General features: G+C 35.6%; 1 protein-coding gene across 4 annotated transcripts in view; it reads left to right on the forward strand.

The window, feature by feature from the left end:
• Positions 1-21,113, forward strand: part of ABCD3 (ATP-binding cassette, sub-family D (ALD), member 3) — a 95,347-nt gene that overhangs the window by 35,453 nt on the left and 38,781 nt on the right. For 3 of the 4 annotated variants that reach the window (XM_011940013.1, XM_011940014.1, XM_011940016.1), the window contains exons 2-4: positions 6,722-6,758; positions 12,907-13,005; positions 16,043-16,131. In XM_011940013.1, the coding sequence (XP_011795403.1) occupies positions 6,722-6,758; positions 12,907-13,005; positions 16,043-16,131 (225 nt within the window). The remainder of the gene's footprint in view (positions 1-6,721; positions 6,759-12,906; positions 13,006-16,042; positions 16,132-21,113) is intronic. The other variant, XM_011940015.1, reaches the window with a different exon arrangement.

Raw genomic sequence — 21,113 nt, forward strand, 5'->3', positions numbered from 1 at the left:
AGAAATAATAGAGATATGGCAATTACCTTTTTTGTTGTTGCTTTTTAAAAGAAGTGGATTCAAATGTAGCTGAACATCTGAGCATTTATTTTGAAATGGTACCTTAAAACAATTGTCTTACCCAGCGGGTGTTGTGAGGATGTGTATCCTTCTACTCCTAAGATTGCTTGTCATAGGCAGCTGCTCTGTAGTTAACTTGGTCCGGTTGGTTTACTGCCTTGGCCCTGGCAGGTTTCCTAGTTTCATACCTGGTCACTTAGATCTTTTTGCTTTGTTGATAAAATCCAGAAGTCTTGGCCTGACTCAACTAAAAATCTTCCTTTAAAAAATATTTGTGAAAGGAAATTTACTGACATACTAAGTGAAACAAAGTTTAGAAGGCAAAACAAGGTAGAAGTACCTACTGTGTATCAGACATAGTCTTAGGCCTGAGTAGAGATGAATAAGACATGGCCCCTGCTCTCAAGAAGCTGATGAGGGGAGAGGTATGATGTACAGATTGCCTAGGGAACACAGAGGGTGTACCTAATACACACTGTATGTGAGTAGAGAATGGACAGGAAGGTTTCTTAGACAAGGTCACCATGTAATTTATTATCCTAACTGATACAGTTTTGAGACTGAAAGAGTGTAATTAATTATTATATCAGGACAACAGGTGTAAACAAGGACCATTCTGGGCAAACTTAATACACATGGCCACTCCATTCCAAGAAAATAAGTGCTGAATTTTAAAGAGAAGTAGTAATCAAATAGGTTGATTGATGAAGAGTCCTTTAAAGCAGAAGAAATAGTATGTGAGGAAATAGTGGGGTGAGAGTGAGCACAGTATTAGGTTGAAGCATGTGCAGTTGCCATTTTATAAGTGAGAAATGGTCAAATAATTGCAGGTTCTCGTAGTTTAAGCTGATAGATGAAGGTAACTTGAGCACAGAGTGTTTGTGCCTAGTGGCAGGAGATGAACCTGAAAAGAAGGCAGGAGCCGGATTGTGAAGTTCTTTGAGTACCATTTTATGGAATTTGGATTTTATTCTGAAAGTCATTATGTGCATGTTTATTTTTAAATTTTAATTATAAGGTGTTTATTTAGTTTTTGAATAGGCAATACATTCTCATGGTCTGAAATTAAAAAAAAAATCTGTTGGTTTAAGTGGGAATAGTTTGTGGTTTTCTTCATTTAATTTTTGTTAGATTTTGGTGTCAATGGTTTTGTTTGTTTGTTTGTTTGTTTTTGGAGACAGAGCCTTGCTGTGTTGCCCTAACTGGAGTGCAGTGGCAGAATCTCAGCTCACTGCAACCTCCACTTCCCAGGTTCAAGTGATTCTCATGCCTCAGCCTCCCAAGTAGCTAGGACTACAGGCATGCGCCAGCACGCCCAGCTAAGTTTTGTATTTTTAATAGAGACAGTGTTTCACCATGTTGGCCAGGCTGTTCTTGAACTCTTGGCCTCAAGTGATCCACCTGCCTCGGCCTTCCAAAGCGCTGGGATCCACCCGCCTGGACTTCCAAAGTGCTCGACCTTCCAAAGTGCAGGTGTGAGCCTGCCCGAGTTTGGTTGTCAGTGTTTTACTTGCAGCAAAAATAATGTGGAAACTTCTTTTATCTGTGTCCTAAAACAATTAAAGCCCTGGAATTATCTGTCCACTGGGGGTTTGTTAGCATTCCCCAGTAAATTGTTTGGGTTTGGTTTTTTTTTGGGGGAGTGGAAGGGTAGGAGGTAGGCAGCTCTCAAACAACTTTATAATTTCAGTTTTTCAGTCTGTTTAGTTTTCTTTCTGCTAGGTTTGGAAAATTATATTTTTCTAGAAAATTACCCATTTCATTCAGGCTTTCAAAATTCTTTACATAGGGTTGAGATAAGAGGTCTTTTACCTTTTTTTTTTTTCCAAATTTTATCTATGTTCATGCTCATTTTTTTTTAAATTTTTTGTGTTTCTGTACTCCTTTTAAAATTAGATTGTCTCATGATTTATTTTCTAAAGAATTAACTCTTGAATTTTAATGTATTAGTATTTTGTTTTCTAACTCATTAGATTCTGCTTGGGTGGTTTTAAATTTCTTCTGCTTTTTTTTGTTCTTTGTAAACTTTTGGTTGGATGCTTATGTTATTAACTTTTTTTTTTCATTTTTTATTGAAATAAATAAGGTTCTGAGCATTGCTCTAGGTGAATGCCACAGGATATATATTTTATATAGATGTATGTGGTCTATACATATATATATGGCTGTGCATATGTATATGTACTTGTGTATATATATTCAGTATGTATATACATATGCACATATTTGATGTGGTTGTGGAAATAAATTGAAAGAGGACAGAAACGAATGATAAGGAACTCAGAAAACAAGTGAGAATATTGTAATAGTTCACATGAGAAATTTTGATGGCCCGAATTGAAATCATAGCAGTAGAAATGGAAAGAAGAGCATAGAGAGAGATTGGAAATGAAGTGTATGAGAAAGGTAAAATAAATATCTGAGAATAACTCCCAGCTTTGTGGTTTGGGTAGCTGGAAGATAAAGGTGTGTTCACTGATTTAGGGCTTATGTTCAGTATGGAATAATGGAAGAATAGATTTGGGGTGGAAAGGTGAGTTCAGATATAGACATGTTTGCATTAAATCCAGGTACAGATACCTTATTAAAAATCAGATATTCAAGTCAGGAGCTGAAGAAAGAGGAGGAAGCTAGAGATTTTGAGGGAGGAGGTCAGAGAAAGGGTAGATAGTTGATTTTGTGGTTTGACTGAGGTGTTCTAGGATAGTATCTCTATGACCTAGAGATAATAGGTCTAAAGATGTGTTACTCAGGGTCTAAATTCTTATAGAACTTTCTTCTTTTTTTTTTAAGATGAAGTCTTGGTCTGTCACCCTAGCTGGAGTGCAGTGGCGTGATCTTGGCCCACTGCAGCCTCCGCCTCCAGGGTTCAAGCCATTCTTCTTCCTCAGCCTCCCGAGTAACTGGGATTGCAGATGTACACCACCATGCTGGCTAATTTTTGTATTTTTAGTAGAGACAGGGTTTTGCCGTGTTGGCCAGGCTGGTCTCGAACTCCTGACCTCAAGTGATCTGCTAGCCTCGGCCTCCCAAAAGTGCTGGGATTACAGGTGTGAGCCACCACACCCGGCCTAGAACTTTCTTTATAGAACCAATTTTGTTTTCGTTTTGATGATAAATTAAAAATAAATTAATATAGGCATATTCTGGGTTGTCTGAATGACTATCATGCTACACAGATTTTGGTGCCAGTATTGTGTTTAAATGCTTGCTAAGTGATCATCTAGACCCCGCATGTCTGATAAACCTGCTGTATTGGAACGTAGATCAGGCTAAGTGTATTAATGTAAAATCAAGAAAATCAACTTCAACTTCTGTACTCATGCTGAATTATTTTGCCATTAAAAATTTCTTTTATAGTGATAATTACAGGTGAAAGGTATTTTCATAGAACTTCCAGAGAAACAAATCTCATAAAGAAGCTTTTAAGAAACTTACAAAGGAATTTTTTTTTTTTCTTGATACCGAGTTTTGCTCTTGTTGCCCAGGCTGGAGTGCAATGGCACGATCTTGGCTCACCGCAACCTCCGCCTCCTGGATTCAAGTGATTCTTCTGCCTCAGCCTCCCGAGTAGCTGGGATTACAGGCATGCACCACCACGCCCGGCTAATTTTGTATTTTTAGTAGAGACGAGGTTTCACCCTGTTGGTCAGGCTAGTTTCAAACTCCCGACCTCAAGTGATCCTCCCACCTCAGCCTCCCAAAATGCTGGGATTACAGGTGTGAGCCACTGCACCTGGCCAAGAAATTTTAATTGTCACAGACTGATTAAAGAAAATAGGACTTATATGTAGATTATGTGTTCAGGCCAATTGAAGCTTTATAAGATGTCATGGTTCCTTCTGAACAAAGTGTTTCATGGAAACTTGGAGAGACAAAAGTGATGAAAATGGGAGAGCTGACTGACCATGTGACTTACTGGTAGGTGTGTGTGTACATGTATATATGTATTTTTGTGAGCATCGCACTGCATGAATCTCCACTTATCTCTAAATATCAACTTATAACATTTATTAGTGGTAAGCAGTGTGGCATTTTTATTGAATATTTTTTGACTTTTATGTTGATATACATACATATACATTGTGAAATGATTACTATTATCAAGCTATATTCACCATCCTGTACATTAGATCTCCAGAACTTTCTCATCTTGCGTGACTGAACTTTGTGCCTTTTGACCAACTTTTGCCCATTTCCCCCAACCCCTGAGCCCCTGGCAACCACCATTCTACTCTCTGCTTCTATGAGTTTGACTTTTTTAGATTCCACACGTAAGTGAGATCATGCAGAATTTGTCTTTTTGGGCCTGGCTTATTTCATTTAGTATAATGTCCCCGAGGTTCATCCATGTTGTAGCAAATGACAGAATTTCCTCTTTTTTTTAGAGACAGAGTCTTGCTCTGTCACCCAGGCTGGAGTGCAGTGGCGCAATCTCGGCTCACTGCAACCTTCGCCTTCTGGTTCAAGCCAGTTCTCCTGCCTCAGCCTCCCAAGTAGCTGGGACTACAGGTGCATGCCTCCACACCCAGCTATTTTTTTGCATTTTAGTAGAGACAGGGTTTCACCGTGTTGCCCAGGCTGATCTTGAACTCCTGAGCTCAGGCAGTCTCTTCCTGCCTCGGGCTCCCAAAGGGCTAGTATTACAGGCCTGAGCTGCCACACTCAGCTCCTTTTTTTTTAAGGCTGAATTTATTCCATTGTATTTATATACCACAAATTCTTTATCCATTCCTCTCTTGATGGACACTTAGGTTGATTCCATGTCTTTTACTGTTACGACTGATGCTGCAGGGAACATGAGAGTGCAGATACCTCTTTGAGATACTGATTTCATTTCCTTAGGATCTATACCCAGAAGTGGGATTGCTGGATCATATTAAACATGTGGCAGTTAGGTTTAATTTTTTTGAGGAACCTCCATACTGTTTTCCGTAATGGTTGTACTAATTTATATTCTTCTCAACCAACAATATACAAGTGTTCTCTTTTCTCCACGTCCTTGCCAACAGTTATCTTTTATCTTTTTGATAGTAGTCACCCTAAGAAGTATGAGTGTTAGCTCATTGTGGTTTTGATTCGCATTTTTCTGATGATTAGTGATGTTGAGCATTTTTTCACATACTGGCCGGCCATTTATATGTCTTTTGAGAAATGTCTATTCAGGTCCTTTCCTCGTTTTTTAAAATTGGATTGTTGTCTTGCTATTGAGTTCTTTGAGTTCCTTATATGTTTTGGATATTAAGGTGTATGGTTGCAAATATTTTCTCCTGTAGTGTATCTCTTCACTGCATTATTTCTTTTGTCGTGCTAAAATGCATTTTGTATAACAGTTTTACAATTCATAAAAGATTTTAAACAGGTAAGTAACCCTATAATACAACTGAAGTTAGAAATAATAATAACTTACGTGCTTTTTAAAATAAAACATCAACTGTACTTAAGTTTGGCTTTCTAGTCTTGTTTGGTGACCTGGTATCTTATTACTGAAGATGTGCATTCTGCAGATCATCAGAGTTCAAATAGGATGTTGAACATAGAGGGTTGAATAATGTATGACCCCTGTAGTAAACTCAGATTCCCCTTTAAAGAAGAGTTTACTGCTCAGCTGTGAGAAATGTGAGATCCTGACAGCCCCCTCTTTCCCCACCCTTGTCCCCCACCTTAGAGTCTGGCTCAGCTCTAAAGACATTCCCCTCTCCTCATGTCACAGACTTACTGGGGCAGCATGCATTTGCAGACTGAGCAAGGCAGAGGTAAAAAAGGCCTGACCATTTCAGCTGGTCACAGAGCACTCTGATGGACAGTGCTTGCTTTAGAACTTCCTATATGGTTGGCTGAAGTTATGTTGGGCCTGCATCAGTTTGAGTTCTGTCCAAACCTGGTTTCTCTGTCTTCCATTCACAGGTGTTTATCCTTAATGAACATTTGTACCCCAGACACCATATTACCTCAGCTTCAGAGAAACCAGCCTGCAGTAGCTCCTGATAGCATGGAGCTAGTTTAGTGGAAGGGAATATACATCAAACATGAAATTTAAAATGTTATCAATGTTATGTAGAAGCATAGGGTGCCATGGTAGTGCGTTATGGAAAGGACCAATGCCCAGCTAATTATATTGTTTTGCGAGGTAGCCTAGACTAGTAGTCAGAATATGAACCTTGGGCATACTGCTTACTCTCTCCAGGCCACTTTCCTCATTTGTAATATGGGAATGACACATATTCTGTCATCCTTTAGAAGACTAGCCTGGGATTGCTCATGTGGTTGAGGAAAGATTCCCAGCAGTAAGAGGGAGCAATGCACATTTTCCAAGTTTCTGTCAGTTTGTTGATGTCCCATTGGCCAAAGCGGTTTACATGGCCAGACTGTGATTCGGGGATGAAGAAGTAGAGTTGCATTTATGTTTGCATTCACACACACACACGCCTAAAAATGACCAAACAGAATGTTATATAATAGTGATAGTTAACATGTATTAAGCACTTTTTGTAAATAATGCTTAGTAAGAGTCAGCCGGACTATTATATGTTCTATCTCACTATGATATGAAAAAGAAGAAACGCTTTTAAATAATTTGGTGTATTTGACATCTTAAAATCATTTTAATGGTAGCACTTTTCACATAAAGTAAAGCTCTCTCTCTTTTTTTCCTCTGCAGTAAGAAAAGTGGAAAACCACCATTACAGAACAATGAGGTAACATTTTAAATCATCTTCTTTTGGGGATTTCATGTATTTATTTCATTTATTTTGTTATATGGTCCTGATTTAGGATAAAATTTTATAATTAGTAGGAAAATACCTCCAGTCTTCTACACATTACAGGAATGCTGTCTGAAATAGGACTCCTGACAGGAAAGTGTTACCTTAGGAGGCAGCCATAACTGCATTAGTTCTAGCCCATGATGATATTAATTTCGCCACTTCCAACTTCTTAGCAGTGACTCTGTTATATCTTTTGTATTGAGATATATCTTGTCCCCCCACTCTTCCCTCCCCTCCCCTCCCCTTCCCTCTTTTTTCTTTTTCTTCTCTTTTCTTTAAAATTTTCTTTTTACCAACCAGGTCTCATTCTGTCATCCAGGCTGGAGTGCAGTGGCATGATTATAGTTCACTGTAACCTTGACCTCCTGAGCTCTAAGGATCCTCCTACCTCAGCCTCTGAAGTAGCTGGGACTATAGGTGTGAGGCACCTTGTCTGGCTCTGTTTTCTCTAGTAGACCCACATATATTTGAAGATAGTTGTATCTTATGAGGTTTTCTTTCCCTGTGCTTAGCAATCTTGATTCCTTCTAATATGTCTAATGTGACATGGGTTCTGATCCTTTTTCAGTTCTGTATACATTCCTTTGGACCTATAAGACTTTCCTTAGGCATTGTGCTTAGAATGGAATGTAGTTGTCCAGTTGTGGCCTGACTAGCATGGAATATATCAGCATGATTACATTTCTTGATATGAATACGATATTGCTAAATTTCATCTAAAAATTGCTTTTATTTCTTTAACTATTACTATTTTTTACATTCAGTGAATTTTTTATGGTAAATTATAAACTTCAGGTGTATTTCTGATGAACAGCTCTACATCTCTACATGTTATATTCATGATAGTTTTATTGAGTTATAATTATATACCATAAAATTTATCCATTTAAGTGTATAAATGAGTAGTTAGTATAGTCAGAGTTGTGTGGCTATCACCATTACTTAATTTTAGGAAATTTTCATCTCTCCAAAAAAAAATCCTATACCCATTAGCAGTCATTCCTTATTACCCTCTTCCCCCAATCCCTGGCAACCACAAATCTGTTTCTATCTCTGTTGACTTACCTGTTCTGGACATTTCAAATAAATGAAATCATATAATATGTGGCTTTTTATACCTAGCTTCTTTCACTTAGCACAGTGTTTTCAAGGTTCATCATATTGTTGCTGTATCAGTATTGCATTCCTTTTTGTTGCTGAGTAGTGTTCTTTGTATGCATATACCACATTATGTTTATCAGTTCATCAGTTGGTGGACATTTAGATTGTTTCTATTTTTTGGCTATTATGAATAATAATGCTGCTATGAAAATTTGTGCACAAGTTTTTATGTAGAGATATGTTTTTATTTCTCTTGGGTGTATATCTAGGAGTGGAATTGCTGGGTCATATGTTAACTCAGTTGATTTGTTTTAGATAGACATTAATTTATTGCTGTAAATGTCAGCTGATTGGGTTTAACCTACTATCTATACCATTAGTCTAATTTTTAGTGCAGTTCTTACATCTGATGTGTTAAGTAGAAGAATTATCTACAAATTTAATTTGCCTTTCCTTTCTTTCACAGAATTGCTGATAGTATTGACTATGTAAGGACCAAGGAGATTGCTCTGTGATATCTCTTAATCTTTGTTTCTGGTTATTCAGCTGTGACTACATCCAGTTATAGCAAAATCTGGTTCTTATTTGTCTATTAAGGCTACAATAATTTTATAAGAAACCTCTAATTCCTTTATTAATTTATTAATTCACTTAGTAAGTCAATCTTTCAGTAAATATTTATTGCTCATATATGCCTGGCATTGTTCTTGGCTCTGAGTATATGACAGTTATAAAAATAAGTTTCCATCCTCATGGAGCTTACATTCTACATATCAGCTAGTATGCTAGTGTGGTATCCTTAACAAATAAGAAAATTGGAACAGTTTAGCATGATGTGCTTTTAGTAAACTCATGCTGGCTTCTAGTGATTAGTATCTCTTAAGTCTTCCCCAACTCTCCATGTCAGTGTCTGTTCTCTGAATATCCTGGTGATTGACATCAAGATTGTCATTCTTTAGTTTCCATAATATTTCTTTCCCAGTCTTTGAAAAATGTGATAAGATGTGCTTATGTTCACTTCTCTGATACCTCCAGCTCCACGATCTCTCATATCTAAGTTATATCTGAGCAATCAAATCTTAGTTATCTGAACTTAGTCATATCTGTTATTTGCATATCGGAGATCTGCAAGTTCTAGGACAGCTTGATTCATTTTACTCATTTTTTTCTTATTTTTCTGTACAGTACTGTTTAGCATATACTTATTTGCATAGTGTGAGCAAGATAAATTTAGGTTATATTAAGTGATTGGCAATAAAAAGGACACAAGATGCACACTGATAACCACATTTGTTAAATTTATAGGAAGTGCACACGTGTGCTAAAATGAAATCTAGTAGGATATGTAACAAAGACAGTAGGTTTAGTTTTCTTATTTTTGCTTATCAGAATTTTCTAATTTTTCTACAGTGAATATGTTACTTTTGAGGAAAGCAATTTAACCTATTTTCTTCATAGAAATTTTTTATATCCTTTGTGATGGGGATAGGGTGGGGAGAGGCAGTTTTCATAAGACATAAATTTTAAGGAGAAAAAAGGATTTAATTAGAAAGAGAACAGTATAATGAAATTCAAAATGTATAAAGATAAGTACTGTGCTGGGTTCAGTATTTAGCATTCCCATGCATATTTTTGTATTTTGGCATGTGTGTGTATCCATAAACAATATAGGTAGAATTACTTTACATATTTAAAAGTTTCATAAATTCATGTGTAAAATGAATTGCATGCATCATTCTAATTTTTTCCAGCATACTGTTTTTTAGATCACTCCATGTTTAAAGCTGTAGACCTGCTCTTGCAGATTCTATTTCTATGTATGTGAGCTGCTTTCTTTTTTACAGTTGTTATAGAGTTTTCATTGAATAATTTTGCTATGATTTATGTAATATTGGTATACATTTAGGTTGTTTTTCATTTTATGGTATTATAAACAGAGTATGTGATGTTTTCATTTGTGTGGCTAAGCATATGTGCAGGTATGTTTGTAGGGTAAGTTCCTGAAAATAAATTTACTAGGTTATTTTACATTTTACAGTCAGTGTACATTTTATATTTTGATAAATGATATATAATAGTTGTACCAGTTTTCATTTTTCCCTACAATATACAGGAATACTTATACTATGTCAGCACTACATGGCCTCTTATTTTACTGCTATTTCAAACATCTTTTTCAGTCAATCTCACCTAAGGTGATTGACATATCAATAGGAACTTCTCCTTGTACTTTGACCTTGTTACCTTTTGAATTTTAGGTTTTCTTTTTTCCTTTGTTACGTTATTACTTTGACTTCTCAAATAGCTTTTAATGATTTGTTTGCTTTTTCTATAATGTTCATGTTAAACTTGTATCACCACAGTGGTCTTTTTTTTGTATTTAAAAAAATTATTGGGAAGTTTAGAAGTGGGAAAAGTGGTCTTTTTTTGTATTTAAAAAAATTACTGGGAAGTTTAGAAGTGGGAAAAGTTCATTGTGAATTTAAAATGGAATCTTAGGAAAGGCTAGTAATGTTATGAAATACACTGCCTCTATAGTTACTCTTACTTAGATTGGTTTCAGGTAGAGTTTTGCTGTGATCAGGATACTCTCCTATTCCTGACATCTCTTTGAATTCAGCCCTTCTGAGCCAGCCTCCCCGTCCAGGTGGTCCTTTGCAGAAAACAATGATAATTTGGGAGAATATAGTTACTTCCCTTCATGAATTGAAATGTAATGAAAATCCGTCAGCTTTCAGTCAGTTTAAGGATAGGGAAAGTGACAACAGGAACAGAAGAAAATGAGGAGGAATTTTATACCAGTTAGCAACTAATATTTTAAAGTGTTTCAGCTTTACTCTCTTGTAACTCTTTTTTCCTAACCTTCCTCATTGTTTGTCCTAGATCATTTCTTTAGAGTAGCTAGAAACAGGTGGTCTTCTGTTTAACTCAGATGTCCATTTCACCTCAGGATTGTGCCACTTAAAAGTTCCTGCTAGGAATGGAGAATTCTGGGTGTTGGCTACAGGTAAGGCAAGCTGAAGTGAGGGGGGAGTGGTGATGGTGACAGGAGGAAGAACAAATAGTTTAACTTCTTTTTTTTTTTTAAAGGTAGTTAATATGTATGGCCTTCTCTTTACTCGTTTCTTCCTATGTTTTCCGGGTTTGGGGAAAACACAAACAGAGATTAGGTTGAATGTGTAAGGTTTAGCTCGAGGAGAATACTCTAGTTCAACTAAATGGACTGTGAATAGGGCTTTTCTCTCTGTTTTGTTTGCTGTTGTGTCCATATCATTTGGAATAGGGTTTGGATCAGGTAGTTGTTTGTTGAGTGAATGAATGCATGCATGTATGAATTAAGCAGACTGAGCCTGTAAGTCAGTAGGATGAAGTTTTCAACTTTATCTGAAAGACTTGAAATGCTGAGTCTCTGTTCCAGCAGTTGCAGGTTAGGCTGATTCTTCTCCAGTTCCTCCTATTGTAGTCTTTCTAGTCTAATCCTATAAACACAGTGCCTTCAGACTTCCTTTTGTGGCCTATAGTTCTGCACTGCACTCAGTGCCTGTTTATTAAGATAATGTCTATAAAGCCTTAGCACAGTGTCTGACATATAGTTGGTAGTTATTATTCTAATTCGGTACCCAAACAGTTCACTTAAGGCTCATCAAGTTAGATATTTATTTAATCAAAGCACATTTACATTATATCTAGCTAATAGAGTTACTCTACAAATACAAACAGGTATTTGTTTTCAGGAGCACAGTAGTTAGCCAGATAAGTGAGCTGTGATTATGGAGGTGAGGAAACAGTCAGGGAATTGGGGTTTTTCTGGAGTGTCTTTTGCCTTTTCCAAGAAGTTTCCCCTGTCTATTCTCCCAAACAGTTCAAGAGTAATAAGTCTCGTCACTTGTTTCCTTACCTTTGCAAATGGTTTAGTATTTCCATTTTCATGGAGCTAGTGAAAATGAAAAAACTCTTGAGAGAGGTAAGATTATCTTCTTTTAAATCCCTCTACAATAGCAGTAAGCTCTCAGTCCTTACTGTGGCTTCAAGCCTCTGTCCTTTATAAGCCCTACCTACCTTTTAAACTTCTCTCATTCTTGTTCCCTTTGCTGTAGCAATACTGCCATCTTGCTGTGAAATGTGCACACCTATTTTATTTCCAACACGTATTTTTGTGCTTGGTGTTCCTTGTGCTTCACTCCCTCCACCCTGGTACCCGCTTTAAATAATCACATGGCTTTTCTTTCTTTATGTCTAAGCTTAAATGTCAAGAGGCTTTTCAGACCATCCTGTGTGAACTGTTCTTTTTTTTTCCTCATGACCCTGCCTAGTCTATCTGTAATAATTTATTTATTGGTTTATTTTTTGTCTGCGTTTCTCCCGCTAGAATGTGAGCTGCATGAGTGAAAGAACCTTGTCTGTCTTTGAATGTTACGAGGAAGAGAGAGTGAATGGACAGACTGTATATTGGAAATATTAAATGGTAAATCTAGGAATCCAAAAATTTCCTATATTTGGTATCAGGGAAAATTCTGTTCAGGATTTTTTTTTTTTTTTAATATGGTGTTAATCAGGAAGTGGCTAATACAAAACTCAGTAAGCCCTTGGCCTTTTCTTCAGCTGTCTCTCTGACCTCATCCTCTGTGATGGTACCTTCCTCACAGCTCCAGCCAGATTGGCCATTTTGTTCTTCCTCAAGCACGTTGCAGGCGTTCACCTTGGTATTTTGCCGTTGCTATTTCTTCTGCTTACAGTTTTCTTCATCCAGATAATTATGTGGTTCCAGAACTCACTTCCTTATTCAGTTTTTAGATAACATTATTTTCTCAAAAACATGTTTGAATATGAGGAGCAGTGTAAGTATGCAAGTCTGGGTTTTGTAAATTCAGTATTTATCTTGATAACTGTTTATATTGACTTAGATGAAACATGGTTCTTTAATTTTATGATACATTTGTTATAGCGATCTTAAAATGGCTTCTTTTTTTTAATGCAGAAAGAGGGAAAAAAGGAGCGAGCTGTGGTGGACAAGGTGTTTTTCTCAAGGCTCGCACAGATTCTGAAAATCATGGTCCCTAGAACATTTTGTAAAGAGGTAAGTCTTATGAAATTGTAATCTTAAGTATATTGGACCATTCTTGAATACAATACCTCAGTGTGGGTAATTTGTAAAGAAAAGAGATTTAATTGGCTCGTGCTTCTGCTGGCTGTACAAGCATGGCGCAGCATCTCCTCCACTTCCGGGAAGGCCTCGGGAAGCTGGCATTCACAGCTGAAGGTGAATGGAGAAGCCAGTGTCTCACATGGCGACAGAGGGAGCAAAGGGCTAAGGAGGTGCCATGTACTTTTAAACAACCAGATACATGAGAACTCACTCACTATCTGGAGGACAGCGCCATGCCATGAGGGATCTGCCTCCATGACCCAAACACCTCCCACCAGGCCCCACCTCCAACACTAGGGATTACATTTCAACATGAGATTTGGGTGGAGACAGATACCCAAATTATATTGTTAGGTGTTCAACTTTCAAGGTTACATAAGATTAGAACAATAAAATCATAACTCTTTGGTTATACTGTAGGTCAAACGTTTTCTCTGTAGGTAAAGAAGACTACTAAATTTTTGTCTTTAAATCATCACCTGTCATACAAAAACCCTTGTTCAGTGCCAGTTTTTAAATAGTTTTCTCTTGTTTATGAAATATTATTTCATTTTATGTGAAATACTAGGGTACTGCCGTGCAGCTACCCCAAATGGTATTGCTTTGTTATAATTAAATACTGTCAATAAAAACTGGATTAAATGTCAAAAGACAAACCTTTTTATTACATTGAGATGTTAACAAGTCACATTAGTGTGGAATGTATTTGATTAAATATTTTTAAGATACCCAAAATGATACCTGGATTCATCAGGTATTTCAGGAAGTGAGCTGATTGTATGAATAGTTTTATAATTCGTTCCTTTGCTCTTTTATCAAGATTATCTTCATTATTTGATAAACATTTTTAACGATTATTAAAATAATGCTGTGTTCTCCATCTTCCTCAGCATTCTCTCATTCTGTAACTAGAAATATCATTACCTTCAACTCTTCCTCTTCCCCTTGTCATCCTTTTTGACCACTGGGATCTGCTAATTTTTCCTATACTTAACTGTTAAAGCATTGTAGTTCCCAAAGACAACGTCCATTTCTTCATCATGCTGGATTTGCTCTTCCCCTCACCTTGGCATCATGTCCTGATGATTCTGCCCTTGAGAAATTCTTTTTAAAAAAAGTAATAGCATTTGTTTTTTCCTAATTAGACAGAGGTAATACATGTTCCTTGAAGAAAATTAGAAAATGCAGCTAGATTTTTTTTTTGGCACCTATCAGCCTCTTACTCGTTTTGATATATAGTCATCTTGTGTGTAAGCATATATTTTAATTTAAAAATGAGATCACACACTTTTAAGATCTGCTCCTTCCCTTATATTATAAATGTTCTTTCTAAGTATCCTAAAGTTTCTCATAAATTATTCTCTCCCTTTACATTCCTATCGTTCTCACTATATCTTACCTGGATTATTATATCTTAATTGGTCTTTTTGCTTCTTTTCCTTCTCCAATTTGTATTCTTTCTTAAAATCCTGATTAAAACATGTGACTTTTTTTATAGGGTAAATCACAACCTGACTTTGGCCTTCCTTTTAATATCATCTGCTTAGGAGATTATTGTTTTATGATCTGGCCCTATGTCCTCAACCTTTCATTTGTTTACAACATCATGTCTGTGACATCTTGTCCGTCCCCACAACAGAAACAAAAATGTTTTTAAAAATTGATTAATGCTTCTTATCTTTTTTGTGACTATTTCCAGTGACTCTTCAGGCATAACAAATTGTTTTCTCTCATTTCTACAACCCTCCTGCCTTTGAAGAATCCTTATTTAAAATACAAGCTTTTCTGGAAAGATTCGTATATTACCTTCCAATCAGTTAACAGCTTAATGTTCATTTCAACTATTGCAGGGGTTCAATGAATGTAAAACAAATTGGAGATATTGGATGAGTCCTTGGGAATTAGTAAGGGAGGTAGAAGGGGCTAATTTGGCCAGCCTCCCACCCTCTGCAGGCCTTCTTTCCTTACTTTGGCTTCTGTGTCACTGTCTTCTTCTTCCAATTTAGAAAATTTAAGATCAGCTTTAAATGTATGTACTTGGGGTTGGGGTGGCAGGATTCTCATCTCACAGAGAGATAACTGATTCCTACCCAGTGTCTTGACTTTCCCTGCTTTGTAATCTGTCTTGCACAGCACTGCTTAAGTAATATTCTTTAAACATCACTTTTTAACATCACTTTTTATTCTACTGAGAAGCTTGCAATAATTTTATGTGTATAAACTCAGTACAGTACCATAGTTCATGTGATTTTAATCCCTTTTTTCTCCCATTAAATCCTTCATCTTTTTTACCCTTAATCCTCATTCTCTTTTTTGTTTTACTATTTATCATATTTCTAATGCCATAACTGTCTTTTGGCACCCCAAACCTTCCCATCCCACAGCTTAGGACATGAAGTGATACAAATATGTTTGCCTACATTTGTCTGCTACTTTTAAAGTATAATTCTTCCCTTCATAACTAAATTGAAAGCCCTATGAGGGCATGGACACTATTATAAGTTTTTCTAACAAATTAAACCAAATTTATTCTACCTAGGCAAAATTGTAAGCTTCAGTTTTGGTTAGTTAGCAGTATATTTACAGTTAGTCTTTTTTCTTTGTTAAAGTTATATGTTAAAAATATAAGAAAATAACAGTACACTATAATCTGGGTAATCTAAGTTATATTCCTAGCTTCTGTCCTTGACTAGGTATATGAAGGCAAGTCCTTTGACCTACCTTGAATTCACTTTTGAATTCTGAATGAGAAAGATTAAATGAATCTATGAGGCCTTTTTAATTTATGTAATATTCTTGAGTTCCCTTTTAACTATATTTAAAATTGCTCATAGAAAAAATATCAGGCAACTGTATTAAAGCTTACATAAAGCTTTAGATTTGGAAACCAAAAATTGTTACCAAGGTAATATTTCTTTGAACTTTCTAAAATGCATTTAGTTAATTTACTATACCTGGTTTATTTTAGACAGGTTACTTGGTACTTATTGCTGTTACGCTGGTGTCTCGAACGTATTGTGATGTTTGGATGATTCAAAATGGAACACTAATTGAAAGGTACTTTTTCATTCACCTTCCTCCTATATGTATGCAATGCTAATTGTCTCATATTTAAGCATTATCTTTATAAGCAAGAAATAGATTCTAAATTAGGTAAAAGATACTCAAGTCAAATTATGTGTTTGTTCATTTACTTAAAAAATACTTAGTGTTTCCCATATGCCAGGCAATGTGCTGTACTGTGATAAGGGTCTGTATGCCAGCGACTAGGAGAAACTGTACCAAGCCTTGCTGAGCTGACAGTTTATCAAGAGTTAGAGACAGGTAGATAGAAAATTAAAATGCACTGTAATAAGTGCTGTAATGGGAATTCTAAAAATCCACCAAGTTGGATTTCTGAAATTAATTAGATAATTTGGAGGAAAATTTCAAAGCATTTTAAGGAATCACATTGAGCGTGTTTATTAGAAGGGAAAACAGTTCTTAGACATTTCTTTCCACATCTGGTGTTAGTGCTTTTTATATTTTTTCATTATAGTGTTTCTACATATTATTAATCACTGCAAATTGCTAATTTTGAATGTAAAAACATATAAAATGTCAGTTGGGATATCTTGGGTTATAACAATTTACCATTTATCCGTTAATAAATAATTTATTTTTCATAATACCAATTAGAATGTCAGAGTAAAAAATTTTGCTAGTAATTTTATTTCCTGATATGCAATATTTTGTCAGAAAATTCCTTGGACTATTTAATCTAAAATAACTTTTTGAATGACAGTACTTAAAATTGTTAAATGCCCCAACATTTTGGAATAAAGGTTTTTTTCTCTTAGATTATTGATCTGCTTCCTAAAGATTTGTAGGAAGAGGAAGAATGCTTTATGACCATGTTCTCTGACTCATTTCTCTAGGACAGTAAAGAATATTGTATGTACAGGATTAAAGCCCTTAAAGTACATACCTCTGAATAGGGGTAAATTATGTAGGCCCTCACATTCCACCCAAGTCTCCCTGAGACCTGTGGTCAGTCCTGTGCCTTTTAATTTTAATCAAAGTAATATATGAACATAGCTTAATGTCAAATGTCCTGCAGGACTTAATGACAAAACACATCAGTTCCTTGGCTTCTCTCACTCCTGTCATTACCTGGAGCCAGTCATTTTCTATTCTTTTTACTGTTGCATTTATTTTGTGTCTGCATTTCCATATTGCATACTTGTATTACTGTTTATAGATTTCTCAGTTTCAAAAGTGTAAGTGTTCATCTCCTACTTTGGAAGGTGAGAATTAGCCCTTTTACACTCCCTCCATGCTCATCTTTTCAATGTTTTATATGTATAATAAAAATTATATAATTTTTTGTTAAATCACAATTTATTGTTTACATAATTTTGACTATTGCTTACAGCTGAACCACATGGCATACTTTGGTAGTTGCTTTTCCATACAACTTTGTTTTTCCTGGTGTTTACAAATTGGCAGTTATTTGTGCACATTATTTTTTTTTTTAAACCTACTTCCCCCTAATTCAGCTTGAGCTTTTTGACAATACTGTGAAATCTTCTCAGTATTGTAATATGGTCAGACACCAACTAATCTAGCAACTTCATCTTTCTATTTCCACCCCCGCCCTATACGTTTTGTAGTTTCCTGTGTTCTTGCTTTTTTTTTTTTTTTTTGAGACGGAGTCTGGCTCTGTTGCCCAGGCTGGAGTGCAGTGGCACAATCTCAGCTCACTGCAACCTCCGCCTCCTGGGTTCACGCCATTCTTCTGCCTCAGCCTTCTGAGCAGCTGGGGCTACAGGTGCCCACCACCACGCCTGGCTAATTTTTTGTATTTTTAGTAGAGACAGGGTTTCACAGTGTTAGCCGGGATGGTCTCAATCTCCTGACCTTGTGATCCGCCTGCCTCAGCCTCCCAAAGTGCCGGGTCTTCTTGCTTTAATCAGGATTGGTTGCATATTAGGCACACCAAATAGCAATCATGTTTGAACTTGCTTTTATCATTATTCTGGGAATTTCTTTCATCTTTGTATCCTGAATTGAATAACCTGTTTCTGGATTTTTTTTTTTTTTATCTTCCTCAGTTTACTTTCTCGGCTTGGCAGATGCACTTTTTTTCTGAGTAAAGGTGAAGGGAGATAAATTTTTGAGACCTTGAAGATCTGAAAATGTCTTTCTTCTAGTCTCATACTTGATTGATAATTTAGCTGTGTTGGTGCATTCCAAGTTGGAATTCACTTTTCTTCAGAATTTTGAGTGTATCACTGTTCTGGGTCTCAACCTTGGCTGCAGAATGATTGGAATCATCTGGAGAATTTTAAGAACTATGAATGTCTGGGCCCCACCACTAGATATTCTGATTCAATTAATCAAACCTTTTTGAAGCATCTGGTAGATTCTGTTGTGTAGCTCCAGGGTGGGTATTGAGGCCTCTTGCCATTCTGATTGCTCAGCTGTAGCTGGAGATTTGTTTCTCCCTCAATCTCCCCCTCGGTCTTTTTAAAAAAATTGCTGATGTTGTGTTACTGGATGTTTGAAAATTTCACTGAACATTAGTATGAATTTCTTGTGCTGGGTACTAGGTGAACTCTTTTTCCATCTAGAAACTCATTCTTCATTTGAGAAATTTTCTTGCGTTTAAAAAGAAATTATTCCTCTCCAATTTTTCTGGAATTCTTATTAGCTGAGTGTTGGAGCCTCTGGACTGATGATCTGATTATCTTATAATTTCTCTTCTATTTTTATCTCTGCCATTTTATTTTATTTTCAAGGAAATTTCTTTAACTTTATTATCCAGTGAATTTTTATTTGTTATAATTTTATTTCCAAGAGTTATCTTTTATATGGATGTTCATTTTTATAGCAATCATTCTTCTAAGGATGCAATATTTTTTCACCTCTGAAGCTATTTAATTTTTTAATGTGTTTTTAGCTCCCTGCATTTTTTGTTTCCTTCATGGTCCTTTGTTTGTTATTCTGTTGTCATTCACATTAGAGGCTTTCCTCAAGCATTCTGTGACTCTTGGCTGTGAATTCATATTTAAAATTAAGTGCCTTAAACACTTACTAGAAGCTGGAGTTGAGAGCTTGTTAATTGGTCTCCCTTGAAGGGTGTTTGTAGGGGGAGCCTAATCATGTGCACGTGTGTGTAGTACTCAGTTTTAAAATTTAATTATGAGATTTTTAAAAAATTGCTTTTCATTTTTTGTATGAGTTTCTGAACAATTTTTTAAAAACCATTATTTTGGTACACTACACTTACAGAAAAGTTGTAAAAATAGAATAAGGGGCTGGGTATAGTGGCTCATGCCTGTAATCCCAACACTTTGGGAAGCTGAGTCAAGAGGATCACTTGAGACCAAGAGTTCAAGACCAGCCTGGGCCACACAGTGAGACTTCATCTTTACAAAAAATAAAAAAGTTAGCTGACTGTGGTGGCATATGCCTACAGTCCCAACTACACAGGAGGCTTAGCAGAAGGATCGCCTCAGCTTAGGAATATCCTGTCTCAAAAAAAAAAAAAAAAAAAGATTAACATAAAGAACTTCCTTATATTCTTAACCCATACTCACCAATTGTAAAACACTCATTTTAAAGTTGTTAACTTTCTCCTAAATAGTTTTGAGCCTCTGCTGTGTATGAAATTCTTTAACATTTGGACCTTATCTCAGGAAAAGAAGTTTTAAAATATTGTACATTTGTACTGGATAATTTTATTTGAAAAGTTAACATATATCTCCATCTCAGTATTTAAGCTACAGTGCAAATTTATTTATTTATTTTCCCTTTTTGCCTTTTCTAAAGTAAGTCCAGATTCATGTATTTCTGCTAAAGAGAGCCTCAAGGAGACTTATTATGGTTCTTAATGTACCTCATTTTAATATTCTTTTCATATTTTAAACTTATTTGTTGATGGTGACTAATGACTTTGGAGTATGGACAAATCTTAATAGGAAAGACACCCTTTTTAAGGTAGAAACTATACTAATTCTGTGACATGGAGGAAAATTCTTCGTACCTTGTTGCTGCTTTATCTAATCATAAAAATATGTTTTATTTTCACCCATTTGGCTACAAGCAGAATTTAAAAATTACCAAACTCTCTTTTATAAAGTTTCTTAAATATTTGGAAGTTGTAGTGAGTAGGGCTATTGTAAAATTGTTTTTGTTAATTTTTTTTTTTGCAGTGGAATAATAAGCAGAAATAAGACTTTATTCAAGAAACCACTTTTTAAATTTATAGCTGCTACTCCAATGGTAAACCATTGCTGAATGATGGCATGTTCTTGTGTGTTTCACAGCTTGGGCAGCACTAAAGCACTTTGGTTTTATGTAAGATTTGGTTCAAACAATTTTAACGTAAATTCTCTGAACCTTTTGTACTGTCTTGATTGCTTAATGTCTCTAATATTCTTATTGCTATAAACAACATTTTTGTGTGGTTCTATTTAATTTTCTTGTAGTCAGCCTTTTTGTTTTAATTGTTTTGCTTTTTAGGGGCTACATAAAAATTGGAGTATTAATTTCTTTCAATCAGTCTAAAGGAACATTTCCCAAAGTATGTTCTGTGGAATCTTGGCTATGATAGAGGAAATGCTTCATACTACAGACCCCTCACAGAGAGTTAAAATGCACATACTATGCATTAAAAGCTTTGAGAAGGTCTTTGGTAAAGACATTTGTTAAGCTTTGTTTAACCTAAGATTTCCCAAATTTATTTATCTACTCCCTCATAGAAAGGAAATTATTTCTCTAGTCTTATACTAGTTATTTTTGTGTGTGCATGGGCAGCTAGGTTTAAACCAATTAGTCCAGTGTTTCTCAAATGTTTTATACAAATATATCTTATGAAATTTGGGAATATTACTAAGTATTATTTGAAATAAGAGTTCTGTGATCAAATAGATTCTATCTTTGTATTAGGTCATACACATATCTTACTCAAAGATCCTTTACTTATATAATAATGCTCTGTTCAAATTTTTAGTTAAGTTTTAGAACCCTTTAAAAAAATTTTTAATGTGTATTTT

The sequence above is a fragment of the Colobus angolensis genome, unplaced genomic scaffold (assembly GCF_000951035.1).
Source record: "Colobus angolensis palliatus isolate OR3802 unplaced genomic scaffold, Cang.pa_1.0 Scaffold186, whole genome shotgun sequence".
Lineage (NCBI taxonomy): Eukaryota > Metazoa > Chordata > Mammalia > Primates > Cercopithecidae > Colobus > Colobus angolensis.